The following is a 12932-nucleotide window of genomic DNA, read 5'->3' as shown; positions in this document are numbered from 1 at the left end:
TTCACACCATGCCACTGGACATTCCCCTTCACCAGGAAGCCACCCCCAGCTACATGCCATTTTTTCCCGGAGACAAACAATCTCCCACTCATTCACATCAATATGTCCACCAAGCCTTCTCCCTATGCCACCAGCAGAAGGGAGCCCCACAACATCCTGCTGAGGACAGGGATGAGCTCTGCTGCAGCATCCCAAAGGCAGTCCCCACTCCAGGCAGACACCCTGAGGTCCCAGCTGCTCAGGGCCACCAGCAGAGCTGCAGGGGGGGATACAGACCCCCAGCCCTGGCCACCACAATGCAGCTAGGACCACTTGACTCAAGGCTGCTGGAATGCAGTGAGACTGCTGGCTGCCCTGGGAACCAGGACTTATAAGGCACAGCAGCAAAAAGCAGGGAGGCAAGCTTGCAAAACAAGGCTGCACAGAGGGAAACACTCAGGAGCCCAGCCACAGGGCTTAAAAATGGGACAGCACTCTCATCTCACTGTCCCATATAGGACATGGGGCTGCAGGGTTCCTGCCACTGCACCAGGTGGACCCAGCCCTGGGCAGTTTTGCTCATCGCAAACTCACAGGAAACACAGGGGAGGGGAAGACTTGGGGAGAGAGATAGCTGGTCTGTGCTAGGGACAGCTCGGCAGGAAAGCAGGGCAGCCTCAACAGCATGAAGTGTGCCTTGCAAGGGGAAGGGGCTCACTAACAGGCTCCTTCACCACTCTGTGCCTCAGTTTCCTCCCCACCAGCAGGGCTCAACAGCAGAGAGGATGCAAGAGCTGGCTGCCTGCTTGTAATTCCAGCACTGACAGAGCTCTGACATCCTCAGGCAGCTCATGGGGCCAGCAGGCAGGGTAGTGCTGAGCCCCAGTGCAGGATCAGACCAGGAGCTGTTCCAGCCAGGAAGCCCTGAGCAGCTACATCCGCAGGTCATCCCTCCCCCCCCACACACACACACCAGAAAGAGGTTCACCCATCCCTACAGGGGAAAGAGGGCCTTGAACCAAGGAAGGCTTCAGACATTTCCCTCCGAAATCAGCCTTTTGGACAAAAGGCACCCAAGGACCAACATCCTGCTCACCCAGAGGGGAGGAAGGCAGGCTGACCACAAGTAAGCCCAAGGACACAAGCATTTTGACCCCCAAGCCTTGGGCGTTTCACATGTGACACTGCCTATAGCTGGATCAGCCGCTCCTCAGCATTACTGAGCCCCCATGTCAGGCAGGGAGATGTCAATGGGGCTCATCCACCCCTGCGGTCAGGGCAGGAAGGCGTTTGAGCAAGGGGGAAGCAGAGAGAGGCACCAGCCCCTGCCTGGGGGAGCAGGAAGCACATGGGAGCCGATAAGCTCAGGCACATCAGGGCAGCACCCAAGAATACTCCATGGCCCCAGCAGAGGAAGTGCCACTGGTGCAGCTCTGCAGTGAAGACTCCCCCCTGCTCCCCGCTATTGAGTCCCATCCCCTCTGTGTCTGCAGAATCTCATGGAAAGGATGGCACCCTGGGGGACTTGGGCCACAGCAGGGGTTCAAAACTGTTGAAACATTTGGGGAAGCCAGCCCTGTAACTCCCAACAGGGCAGTTCCCCAGCTCAGGGAGATGCTGGTTGAGCATCTTCAGGATGTCATTGAAGCGTTCCACCTTACCAAGAATTCTGCTAAGCCAGAGGAGACGTGCACAAGTATCACAGCCAACATGCTGAAGGATGCTCACATCCATACTTGCACTACCCAGCCCACTGCACTAAGCCCCTGGCTCCAGAGACCCAGCAGCACATCTGCCACCCTCTGATGTTCAGGAACCTACAGACACCTTTCACCATCAGCTGCAGCCATGGACCTTACCCACAGGGACAGCTCTCACACTAGGTAAAACTGCTGCAGACCAGCTTCTCCTGCCCACACCCAGGCATTTGTTCTCCTGACACGAGACACAAGTGAGATGAGTTCCTGCCAGCCTCTGCCCTGAGCAGAAGACAGGGGTCTGTATGCAGGACCTTCACAAGTTATGTTCTTACCTCAGATCCTTAAGCAAGTACACCTGTCTCTTCTTTGCCCTGCCACAAAGCGATTCCTAGGCACTGTTCAGTCCTATGCCTCCTCTGCCCACAGAGCCAGGCCACATCCAGAGAGGCACATGACTCCCTCCTCAAATCAAACTGATTTGGGACAGCACACTAATGGCCATGCCACAGCCCCATGGAGCATGCCTGGTATCTCCACAGCCCAACAGCAAGCAAGTCTTCCACAAAACCCAAGTGATAGTGAGCTGAAATTTTGCAGCAGCTCTCCACTGTTGACAGTGGGTAGCAAAGCCCCTCCCCACTGCCTAGTCACCCTGTCAAAAATGGACCAGAAATGCCAACCCTAACCAGCATCATGCGCTGATCTCCATCTGCACCACAGGGCGCTCTCCTCACAAGACCCCAGGCAGGCACCCAGCCCATAAAATATAGAGGCAAGGCAGAAGTAAGACCACCAGCCCAGAAAGAGAGCCTGGGGAGCAGGGCAGAGCACATAGCAAGAATGGATACAACACACAGCCCAAGCTTTAAGGCCCCTGCTAGAAATAGGTCATGTCCCAGCCAGCTCCCCACTGGCATCCTACTGTGGGCAGGGAAACCCCAGGAGGTGAAGTTTCCTTCCCTCCTCCAGTACCTCCCAGAGAAGCTGGGTGCTTTCTCCAAATTCATAGCTTGCTCTCTACTTCAAGCCACTGCTATAGGTGACCCAGGGGAGTCACACTTTCAGACAGACACTGGCCTCCTGCCCTTGAAAGCAGATGGGAGGGACATGCATCCCCAGGCCAACAGCTTCTGACACACAGCCATGCACCAAGACCCAACCCCATGCTAATGCAAGAACGCATCATCACATCCTTTACAGCACAGGAGGGAATGTACTGTCCCAAACTAGGAGCTGCAACATTTCCATAGCCTCTCCTGGGCTATGCAGCATGGCTGGAGATCCTCCACATGGGTAAGACTGCCCTACTGGGTCCTTGGGTTTCCAGCAATCACAGCCTGCAGCCAGGTAAGCTTGGGCTCAGTGACTGAGGAGAGCAATGTGCAAGGCCACCACATGCAGTCCCATGCAACTCTCCTCTAGAGAAACCTACCCCAGCAGCCGCTGGGCTGGCTGGAGACAGGATCTCATATCTATGCTCTGCCACCCTCCCTACCACAGGATAACAACTGGCCAGCTGAGCTTGAGATTCTTCCTTCCCATAGGCCACACAGCAGAGGTCTACATCTTGTCCCTGTCCACAGGACTAGGTGCAGAAGATGTTTACTAGACAGATGGACAGAGCAAGCCTCAGCATCATCCCTGCTCCCACTTCCAATCAAGAGCCAGCAGGTGAGCCCTGGGGCCAAAGAAAGCCTCACCACCCCAGACACACCAAGAAGAACCCAGACCTTGTATAAGCCTCTAGCTCCACACTTGCCTGCCATCCAGCCATCATCCAAAGCATCACAACTCTCTTCTCTGTTGGGGCTGAACTGAGGAGGAGAGCAGGCCCTGGGACGGGCAGCCTCTCAACCACATCATGACTGCAGTGCAGTGGTCAAAGTGTCCTTGCCAAGCCCACAGCATCCACTTCTGCCATGCCAAGGGCAGGGTCACCTGGCATGCATCTCCTCACAGTGCTGGTACTACTGCCTGTCTCAGGGTCCCTCCTCATCAGACATGCTGGGTAGGCTTGGGATCACAGCTACACTGATGCACCTCAGTATGGTCCAGGTTCAGCAGTTCCAGTGCTGGGGCTGCATTCCACTGCCCTGTTCCCTCACCAGGTCCAACTTTGCAGCGCTGGGCATGCAGGAGGAATTCAGTTGCAGCCATCCCACATGGCACATGGGTCTTTTAAAGCACAAATTAATTCCTTCCACTTACAGCCTCTGCCATGTGAGCCATCCTCATGTAATGGTGGCTGTTGCTGCAGAAGGTACTTTCCTGCTCCAGGCATGGCCTATGATGTACAGGCATCCCTGGGAACACGCTTTTGAGACTGCTTACCTCCAGATCTGAAAAGGCTACTGAGTCCCAGCTAGTGCCTAGTACTCCTGGAGAGAGGGTGCCAAGCACTGTAGGCGAGGTGCTGAACACCTTGCTTCCACTCTCATGCCCTGATGAGGCTTCAAGCCAAAGCCTTTACTTCAAGCACTCAAGGTCCAGGACAGGCAGAAGCATTGCTCCGTGATCCAAGTAGCAAAGTGTTCATGACTTGGCATGTCCAAGACCAGCAAGCCCAAAGGATCTTTTGGCTCCAAAAGCCTTCTGTACCAGTTCCAGCAAGAGTCATACTTGACTTCCCACAGTGCCACTCGTGCATCTAGCAGATGCACGAGGAAGGACAGCAAAGCCTGAACCACTCTCAGCTACCTTCCCAACATCTCCAAGGGCATCCTTCCTACTTTGGTGAGGGGAAAGCAGTCCCTTGCTAGCAAGGGAGCCTTTGGGTTTTGGCCTTAACTTCTGCAGGCACCACCAGAAACCCCTTCATTTTGAGGCAAAGTAGGGAAAGCTCTGCTCAGCAAGTTCTCAGATTATCCAAGGAAGACGACTCATTTCTGAAGCTGGGTCTCATTTACTACACCAGCTACACAGCCAGGTAGCAGGAAGAAGAACAGTTACCCCATCATGGGGACTAGTTGGGATACTGATGCAACTTAGACTCAAGTCTAAAAAACTTAGATTTGAAAGAGCAAGAAAGGAGAAGGAAGCTCCTTTACAGAGTATTTACAGAGGCACCAGGACATGAGGAGATAATGGGGAGATTCCCACATCCCTTCCCCAGTAAGAGCAACTCATTGATAGACCAAGAAGAGGTCTGGGAACACACCAGTTCCCAGAACCTCTGCATGCATGGTGACTTCAGGGTTATTTGCTCAGCCAACAATCTGTCACTAACAGAAAGCTGTATCTAACATCGAGGGGACTTTTATGATGCTTGAAACAACTCTGAAGCACCATCTTGGTTCAGCCAGGCCAAGTACAAGAAGATTAGGAAGTGGTGACCATAACTACTACACCCTCCAGTTCTTTGTAGCAAAGAGCAGCATTACAGAGTCATTTGACTTCAGAAATTATATTAAGCTTATTTGTTTCAAGTCAGAGAGCTAGAATCCATGCATGCAAGAGGTATCTAGGTCCACTCAAGCAGAGATTACAGAAATCAAGAGATGCCTGGCACCAGTCCATGAAGTGCTACAGACATCCAGCATGTAACAGAGGATACTCACCAGTGGCATTCCCGGGCAGTTCTGGCAGCCCCAGTGTGCAACAGCTAAGAAAGGCCAGGGATGAAGTACTCGCTACAGAGGAGGCTGTCTGGGAGCTGACAGCCTTCTGCCTCCCCTAATGGGGCATTTTCTAACTCTAATGAGTAACACTGCAGCTTTGCTGTGGCCCAACAGAGAAGATGATCCTCTCCTAGCAGAGCTTAGCCAGGTCCTCATCTGGGCTCTGCCCACCCAGCACAACCTCACATTTGATGCTTTCCACATTCAACAGTCCACGAGGTCCAAGCTCTACCATGACAGCAGCAGCCACCACCCATGGAGCTGCAAGCAGGCCCTTGAGACCAGCTGCTCTGTCATTCAGAGAGAAGAGGCCAAGAGGACACAGACTTCAGCCACCTCCTTTGGGCATCTAGACAGCCAGCTCCAGATTTCTCCTGCTCCCCACAGACCTACAACTTTCCAGTGACCTCCTGGGACAGCAAGAATGAACTTCCAGGGTAGAAGCAACAGGACAGCCGGGTGAACACATGGGGTCCTTATTGCAATACAGCCACAAACACAACACGCAGTGTCCCGTGGTAAGCAAGCAAGCTCCTCCAGCTGCTGGAGAAAAAGCTCTGCCTGCAATGACGGTGTGCAGCACCTAGGCAGCTGCCTGTCTCACACTACCCCTTGGGAGCACCAGGACATATGCTGTCACGCAGATTGGTGGCTGCCTGGAAAACTAAACAGGAGATAGCAGCAAGTGGGGAGGGATTGAGTTTGGGGAGGTGTCTAGTGAGGAACAGCAGGGACTGACATTAGGCCCTGTTTGTTTAACATTCCCACTAACGACCTCGAGGAGTGAGAGGCATTCCTGTCCTCCACATGTCACTGGGCAGGAAGGGGCTGCAAGATCCAGGGGCTTGCAGATAAGATAAAGGGAAAGGCTGAATTTGGGAGCTTTGCCCCGCCTTATCTGGGGCACACTGCACCCTTCTGCAAACACTCGGGGAGGCAGCAAAGGAGGCTCACTAGGCAGGGGGAGGGGAGGGCGTGAAATGGAGGAGCATCCACAGTGCCAGGATCTGGCAGCGTTATCCATGCAGTGCAGGAAAATATTCCAGTACACCCTCCTGCGTATGTTGGGATTGAAGGATTCCACTTTGCACTACACATATTTATTGCTCTGTATCAAGCGGAGCTCTGGGCAAGAATTTGGGTGGGATGTGGGATTAAGCCCCCCAGACCATGCCAGGACCCTGAACACAAGGTCACTCCTTGTGCCACCATTAGCTTCTTCCACAGCAAGGAATGGCTCCTGGTCAGCCAGGAGGACATACTGAAAAAACAAGCATCCAGAGGCCTCCCGCAGGCTCAGAGTGGCCACCACAAAGCCCAGCTAGCAGTTCATCACCCACAGCATTATTTACGATGGATCCTGGTGGAGAGAGGGCTTTCCACCAGGGATGGGGACACCCCCCAACCAGTCCCAGTCCACCACCTCCCAAGCATCCTCAGCCACCTCCAGGGCATTTGGTCCTTTGCTACACCCCTGGGTGCAGGGTGACAAATGTACCCAGCAAGGCTGCAGACCATCTAGCAGGGTGGACTGCACCATCCCCCTCCCCACAGATACCCATAGGCAGTACAATGGAGAGCAGGAGCCGCTTCTGTTCAACCCTTGCCCCATTCCCTAGGGATGCAATCTTTAACTCAGTTTTCCAGCCACCAAGCATCACTCTGGGGATGTGGGAGGACCAGCCTCCCCAAAGGGCTAGGATTTCCAGGTTCCCAAAATGAATAGCTTCCAGCACCCACTTTGCCAAACCACCACCCAGCAGCAGGTAACAGGCCAGCTCTGCCCCAACACAAGAGCTCACCTGGCCACCACCCACAAGGCACCAGCCCAGCCAGCATGACACCACTGGGATGCACCAAGCGGCATCGACATCAGGGAGCTTTGCAGGCCAGTGAATAATTGGATCAAGGAGCCGCATTGAGTCTTCTGCGCACGCGTGCACAGCCCTTGAAACCCCCCTAGTACTGAGCCTCCCCACATCAGGGAAGTGGCACAGGGCCCCAGGTGTTCTGTCTCTCTACCCACACACACAAGTGCCACCCAGTGAGGCTGGGACGTGTCACCAGCAGTACCACATCCATGTCTCATCGTATCATCTAAGCCCTGCTCCACGCAGGGGAGAGAAATGCTACGGCCACCGTCTGCCAATCTATTCCACCCCATTACCCAGGTCCCCCCACGCTGATGTTGAAGACCAGCAGGCGCAGTGACCTGAAGACAGCTGGTGCGTGGGGACCATCCGGCCCCAGTGGGTGGCGGAGCAAGCCAGGCGCCATGTTGCGGCGGTGCAAGCGCACGGCACACTGGAGGAGAGCAAGGGGAGGGGGCAGAGCACCTCCCCGGTCCCAAGGGCTGGGCACGCAGGACTGCAGCAAAATTCTATCAAGGCCAGGCGTTTTCCAGCGCCCTCTCCAAGATGGAGGTCAGCTGGCAAACCACTGCGCCAGCACCTGCTCAAGGGGTGCAACAAGAGAGGTGCTGTGCTAGCAGCAATGCTACCACCCCACCAGCAGCCCCTTAAAGCCAGAGGGCAAACATGCAGGGCTGCAAGCTTGTCTTCAGCATGCGGCCATGGACAAGAAACCCTTGCAAGCCCTCCCAGCACTGAGTCCAGCAGCATCCAGGCTCTGGCTTGCAATGGCCATCCAGGAGAAGGGGACTGCTGGCAGGGCAGCTCACAGCCCTCCAGCCCCAACCAGGCTGCCAGCACATGGGGAGTAGGGCAAGATCTCCACCACCGTGGTCCAAGTGCATCCCAGCAGCCCACGTGGGCAGAGCAGCGCTTGGATGCAGGAGTCTGGTACACTCCAGCCACAGGGGCTTGGGGAAGGGACGCCATGCCCACAGGCACCGTCTAGGCTGGAGGGAGCGGGGACCTGCCAGTCCCCTGCCCCACAGGGCTACAGGGACACTGGGCTGATGAGGCAGCTCCCAGCCAGTAGCCAGGGCTCACCCTGCCCGATGACCAGCCTCGATCCAGCTCCTACCCCCTCCCCGGGACAACCCACGGGGCTCCAGCCCCGAAAGCCGCTCCCAGCGCCCTACCCGGGGTGCTCCAGCTCCAACACCTCGACGCCTCCATACTCCGGCTCCCATGGCCCGGCCTCGGCTCCCCAGCCCGGGGCAGCCCCGGCATCCCATCTCTGGTCCCCCCACGACCCGGCAGCCCAGCCCCGACGCCGTGTCCTCGGTTCCCCGACCACAGCTTTGCACTCCGTCCCCAGCTCCCCAACGCCCTGGTGCCGCATCCCCACCCACCCATCCCCGGTTCCCCGGTACTCCAGCCCCACCATGCCCCGTCCCCGGTTCCCCATCCCGGTGCCCACCTCCTCCTCGACGTTGCCGCTGCCATTGGTGTGTTCGGTGTCCTTGTTGAGGTTGCTCATGGTGTGGTGCCGGGGCGGGGGGGGGGGGGGGTGGGGGGGATGGTGCCGGCTGCTCCGGAGCTCCGCGGGGCCGGTCCAGGAGCTGGGGGCCGGTGCGGGGCCGGTGCGCGGGGGCGGTGCGGGGCGGCGCTGCCCTCCCGACTCACATGCGGCGTCCCGGGACCGCGCCGCTGTTAAGGGCTGGGCCCGGCGTAGCGGGGCCGAGCGGAGCGCAACGAGCCGCAGCTGCGGGGCCGACGCGCCCCAGCCCGAGCCCCCGCCGCCGCTCCCGGTGCTGCCGCCGCCGCGCACCGAGCAACGGGGCCGGGACACGCCCGCCCCCGCCCCGCCTGGCCGGAGCCGCCCCCGGGCCGCCTGCCGCCAATCCCGGCCCGGCCCGCCCCCCCCCCCCCCGGGGGGGCGCGGGGCTTTTTTTTTTGTTGTTGGGCTCGAGTTATTTTAATTTTTTTTCCCCCCTCCTTTCCACGAAAAACTTTCTCAACTTTGATGAACTTTCGGGCTTCGACTTTCTTAAAGGGTCCGCCCTGCCCCTCCGCCCTCAGCGGGGCCGGGCTGCTCCCTCCCGGGCATCCGCGGGGCGGGGGGGCCGTGGCTGAAGCCCGTGGGGGTCCGAGTGCCACGGGACTGCAGCCCGACAGCCCTGGGACAGCAACTCTGTAATCCCCTGATGAAAGCCCCGAGTCCCAGGAACAGCAGCCCCAGGAGCTCAGGATATGGGTCCTGTAACCCCAGGACAGCAGCCCTATGAGCCCAGGACAATGGCCCTGAGACCCCAGGAGAGCAGCCCCAAATACCCCACAACAGCAGCCCCTGGTTCCCTGGGGACAGCAGCCCAATTCCTCCTGCCAGAACAGCCCCACGTCCCCGCAGACAGCCAGTGGGTGCCAGGAGCACAGCCCTGCTCTCAGGCCTGTGAGGAGGAGTAGGGTTGAGGCACATCCATCTTCTTGCCCTTCTCCCTGCTTGCACTGGTGCCTAACCAGCTTCATCCTAACAAAGCAGGCAGGGAGGTTGGCACAGGTTGCAGCCAGGCTCTGGCAGGGCTCCTGACTCCCCAATGCAGCAGTGTGCCAGCCTGCGCAGAGATCCCCACCATGCCCAGGGAGCAGCCCGACCCATTCCCACCTCCACTATGGCAGTTGGAGAGGATGAAGAGGGTCCTGCATTCTTCCAGGCCTTCATGTAAAAGGGCAGCCTACAGTTGGGGATGTGCAACAGGAGCAGAAAATGGGGTATGTGGCTCGTTCCTGCGTGCTGCATCCCACAGCTTAGTCCCTGTGCGAGGCAAACATGTAAAACCCCAAGGCTTCAGGGACAACCCACCAAGTGGGAGATGTTCAGGGGATCTGAGCCATGTTAGCTTCACCAGCGTTGCTTGTACCCAGTCCTCACTGCTTCCTCAGCACTAAGGCTGGGTGAAAGCGAGGGGAAACATCAGACCTACCCTGCCCCAGCAATCCCATAGCCCCCACCAGCTGCAAAAGCAATGTGTGCTCCCAGTCCTTGGCTCACCAGGGTTGGAGAGGTGGCTGGAGAGGCTCTAACGCACCCATGGCCTGTGCTGTCCCAACTGTATTAAATGTGACTTCAAAATCAAACTGAGTCCATGACTGGGTCTGAGTGACCATTTGCTTCCAGCAGTCGCTCAGGGATAACATTTTGCTCATGTGCATGTTGTGAAGAGGTGTGACCCTGGCTGGGGGCAATCAGATGATTTCTCCACTGACACCTGGGTTTACTGCCCTGTTCAAGCCCTTAGCCTCTGACTTGCTTTGCCACCTGGTTATGCAGAAGGTCCCCATGAAAATTTAACCCTAAACTCAGCCATCCCCATGCACAAGCATCATCCAGCACAACCCAAGGAGCTCCAGGTCCAGCACCAGAGAGGACATGCATGTAGCACCATCACCGGGTTAGTTCCCATAGTCAAGCAAGTGCCTGCGGGGCTGTATGGTTTTATCGCAGGAGGGGTGTTGGAGGGGAGGAGACATCCTCCTGGGAGCCTCAGCTTTGCATTTCCTTGCTTTCTAGGTTAGGGCTTTTAGCAGCAGCAGCTGTTTGTATGCAGCACCATGGATTTGTGTATTGAGTTCTCATACAGACAGCGGCAAAGCGACTGTTTCTTTTTCTAAGGCTGTGTAACAAGCTGCTAAGCCAGAGAGCCCGATCCCTGCCAGTTCCTGCAAAAGGGGAAGAAAAAACCCACTTTTTAATTAAAAAAAAACCTATTTACTTATTTACAATGTTGTCCTATAGGGTGTTTTTTGTGGAGACTTTTCACACAAAGAATACACCCAGCCCTGCCGAACCACAGTGACAGCCCCCAGTCCACCCACAGAGCTCGGCACAGACAGATCCTCAGCAGAGCAAGGGCTTTCTCTGGTCTTCAGTGATGCTGCACTTCACCATAACTTCATCCCCAGTGTAAGGCTGTACAGGAATAACTCCTAGGAACAGTGTTGCCTGCCGTGCCAAAAAGACTCAAAGCAAGCCCACCCTGATGAAGACCAGGAATATTTGCCTCCTGTGCTAGTTAAGCAAAAACCAGCGTAACCTCACAGAGCTTTCTCGGTGTTTAGGGTTTGGTTTTTGTTTTTTTTTTTTAACTTTCTACAGCCTTTGAGCCAGGAGACACAGAGCCTGCGGTAAGTGGAAGACACAAAGGGGTGGAAGTCAGAAGCAGCAGCAGGTTTTTGTCAGACCCCCAAGGAAGCTGTGCTGCGCACACACATGGAGGAAACGCACTGCCTCTTCCACAGCAGGAAAAACACCCACCACAAGTGGAAGAGCTGCTGTGTCCATCACGCTGGGGCAATGACAGCAGGTCCACCATGTCGCTGCCAGACTGATGGCCTGTAACCTGTGGTACATTCTGTAGGCAAGTTCATTGTGTTGCCATTGGCAAGAGAGAAGCATCCTGCTTGCATGACCACACCTCAGAGCTATATGTGGTGGCAGCATCCCTACATCCCAGCATCTTGTGGCTCGTAAGTCCCTTTGATGTCACCATAAACATCACACCCAGGCAGCCTCTCCCCTCCCAAAGCACTGCAGCAAAGCAGCACACGCTTCAGTACATGGTGTCTTTGATGGTCCAACCAGCTGCACAGGGAGGAGATGTTTCCTGCTCCCAGGAGCTTACAAGGGTGGACAAAAGGTGGGGCAAATGAAGCAGTCACTACTATCAGCTTGTGCAGGTGAGCCAGTCCATCAGAAAATTGTGATGTCTCTGCAGTGGTTTTGGCTGAGGATTTTTTTCTCTGGGTGGTTCTCCACTTCCATGGGGAAGATGGTCAGCTTTAACTGTGTGATCTGAGACCACATCAGCTGAACCAGTGCAGGATCAGGGTGACACTCTGGTTTGGACCACGCTTATCCAAGTTTTACAGCAATGTATTTTTACATCAACACTTTTCCCCCTGAGGCATCTACCACTGCAGTCTAGCCAAGGTCTGCATCAGAGGCCCTGTCCTTGCCATACCATGTCCACAGAGATGCACTGGTTAGAAGAGCAGAGGTGATGCTGTGACTATCCAGCCTGCACCCACCAACCTTTCTGACACCAGTTCCTAATCAGGAACTGCTCACAAGCTGGCAGTGAAGCCAAATCCACACTGATGAAAAGCACTTAAGCAAGACCAAAAAGTTACTCTTATGCCCAAGACTGCATGGTTTCCTGTGGTCATTTGAATATGCACTTCACGTGCAGTGTTGTAACCCTCTTAGCTTGTATGCAGCAAGCACAGGGTAACTCAGCAGTGATGCCCACCGAAAAACCAACTGTGCTGCTGCAAGCACATGGCAAGGCTCAGAAAGCAGCTTGCTAAGGAGGCCTCCAAGCCATGAGCTCCTGCCAGGTTACTGCCAGCTGAAAAACAGCATCTTCATCTCCAGAGCAACTTCCAGGTCCCCTCCACACTTCTTCACACATGGGGATTGGGAGCATGCTCCCAGCTGCCCTGCCACAATGTCCCATGCAAGCAGCTCCAACTGCACTGTCCTGCCTGTGGATGATGGGAACTGCAATACCTCACCAAGGGAAGGCAGTAAAAGCTGTAAGATCCTCACAGCCATAAGGAAGGCCCTTGGGAGGGGATCACTTAAATACTTGAGATAGAAATACATTGTAATCACCTGAGAAATCAAGGTGGGACCTGAAATGACAACCACCTGTAGACAATCTAGTGTTTTTACACAGTTTCTCAGCTTAACATTTTCCAAGGGCTCTTTCTCGCCCTTGAACAAGCAG

General features: G+C 55.8%; 1 protein-coding gene across 1 annotated transcript in view; it reads right to left on the bottom strand.

The window, feature by feature from the left end:
• RBPMS2 (RNA binding protein, mRNA processing factor 2) overlaps positions 1-8689 on the bottom strand; it is a 28351-nt gene extending 19662 nt beyond the window's left edge. The window contains exon 1 of the mRNA XM_075714325.1: positions 8624-8689. Within this exon, the coding sequence (XP_075570440.1) occupies positions 8624-8683 (60 nt within the window). The 5' untranslated portion in view covers positions 8684-8689. The remainder of the gene's footprint in view (positions 1-8623) is intronic.
• Positions 8690-12932: the final 4243 nt, after the last annotated feature.

Source organism: Pelecanus crispus, chromosome 7, assembly GCF_030463565.1.
Source record: "Pelecanus crispus isolate bPelCri1 chromosome 7, bPelCri1.pri, whole genome shotgun sequence".
Lineage (NCBI taxonomy): Eukaryota > Metazoa > Chordata > Aves > Pelecaniformes > Pelecanidae > Pelecanus > Pelecanus crispus.
Note: the sequence above shows the minus strand (reverse complement) of the source record. Positions and strands in the feature narration are given on the sequence as shown.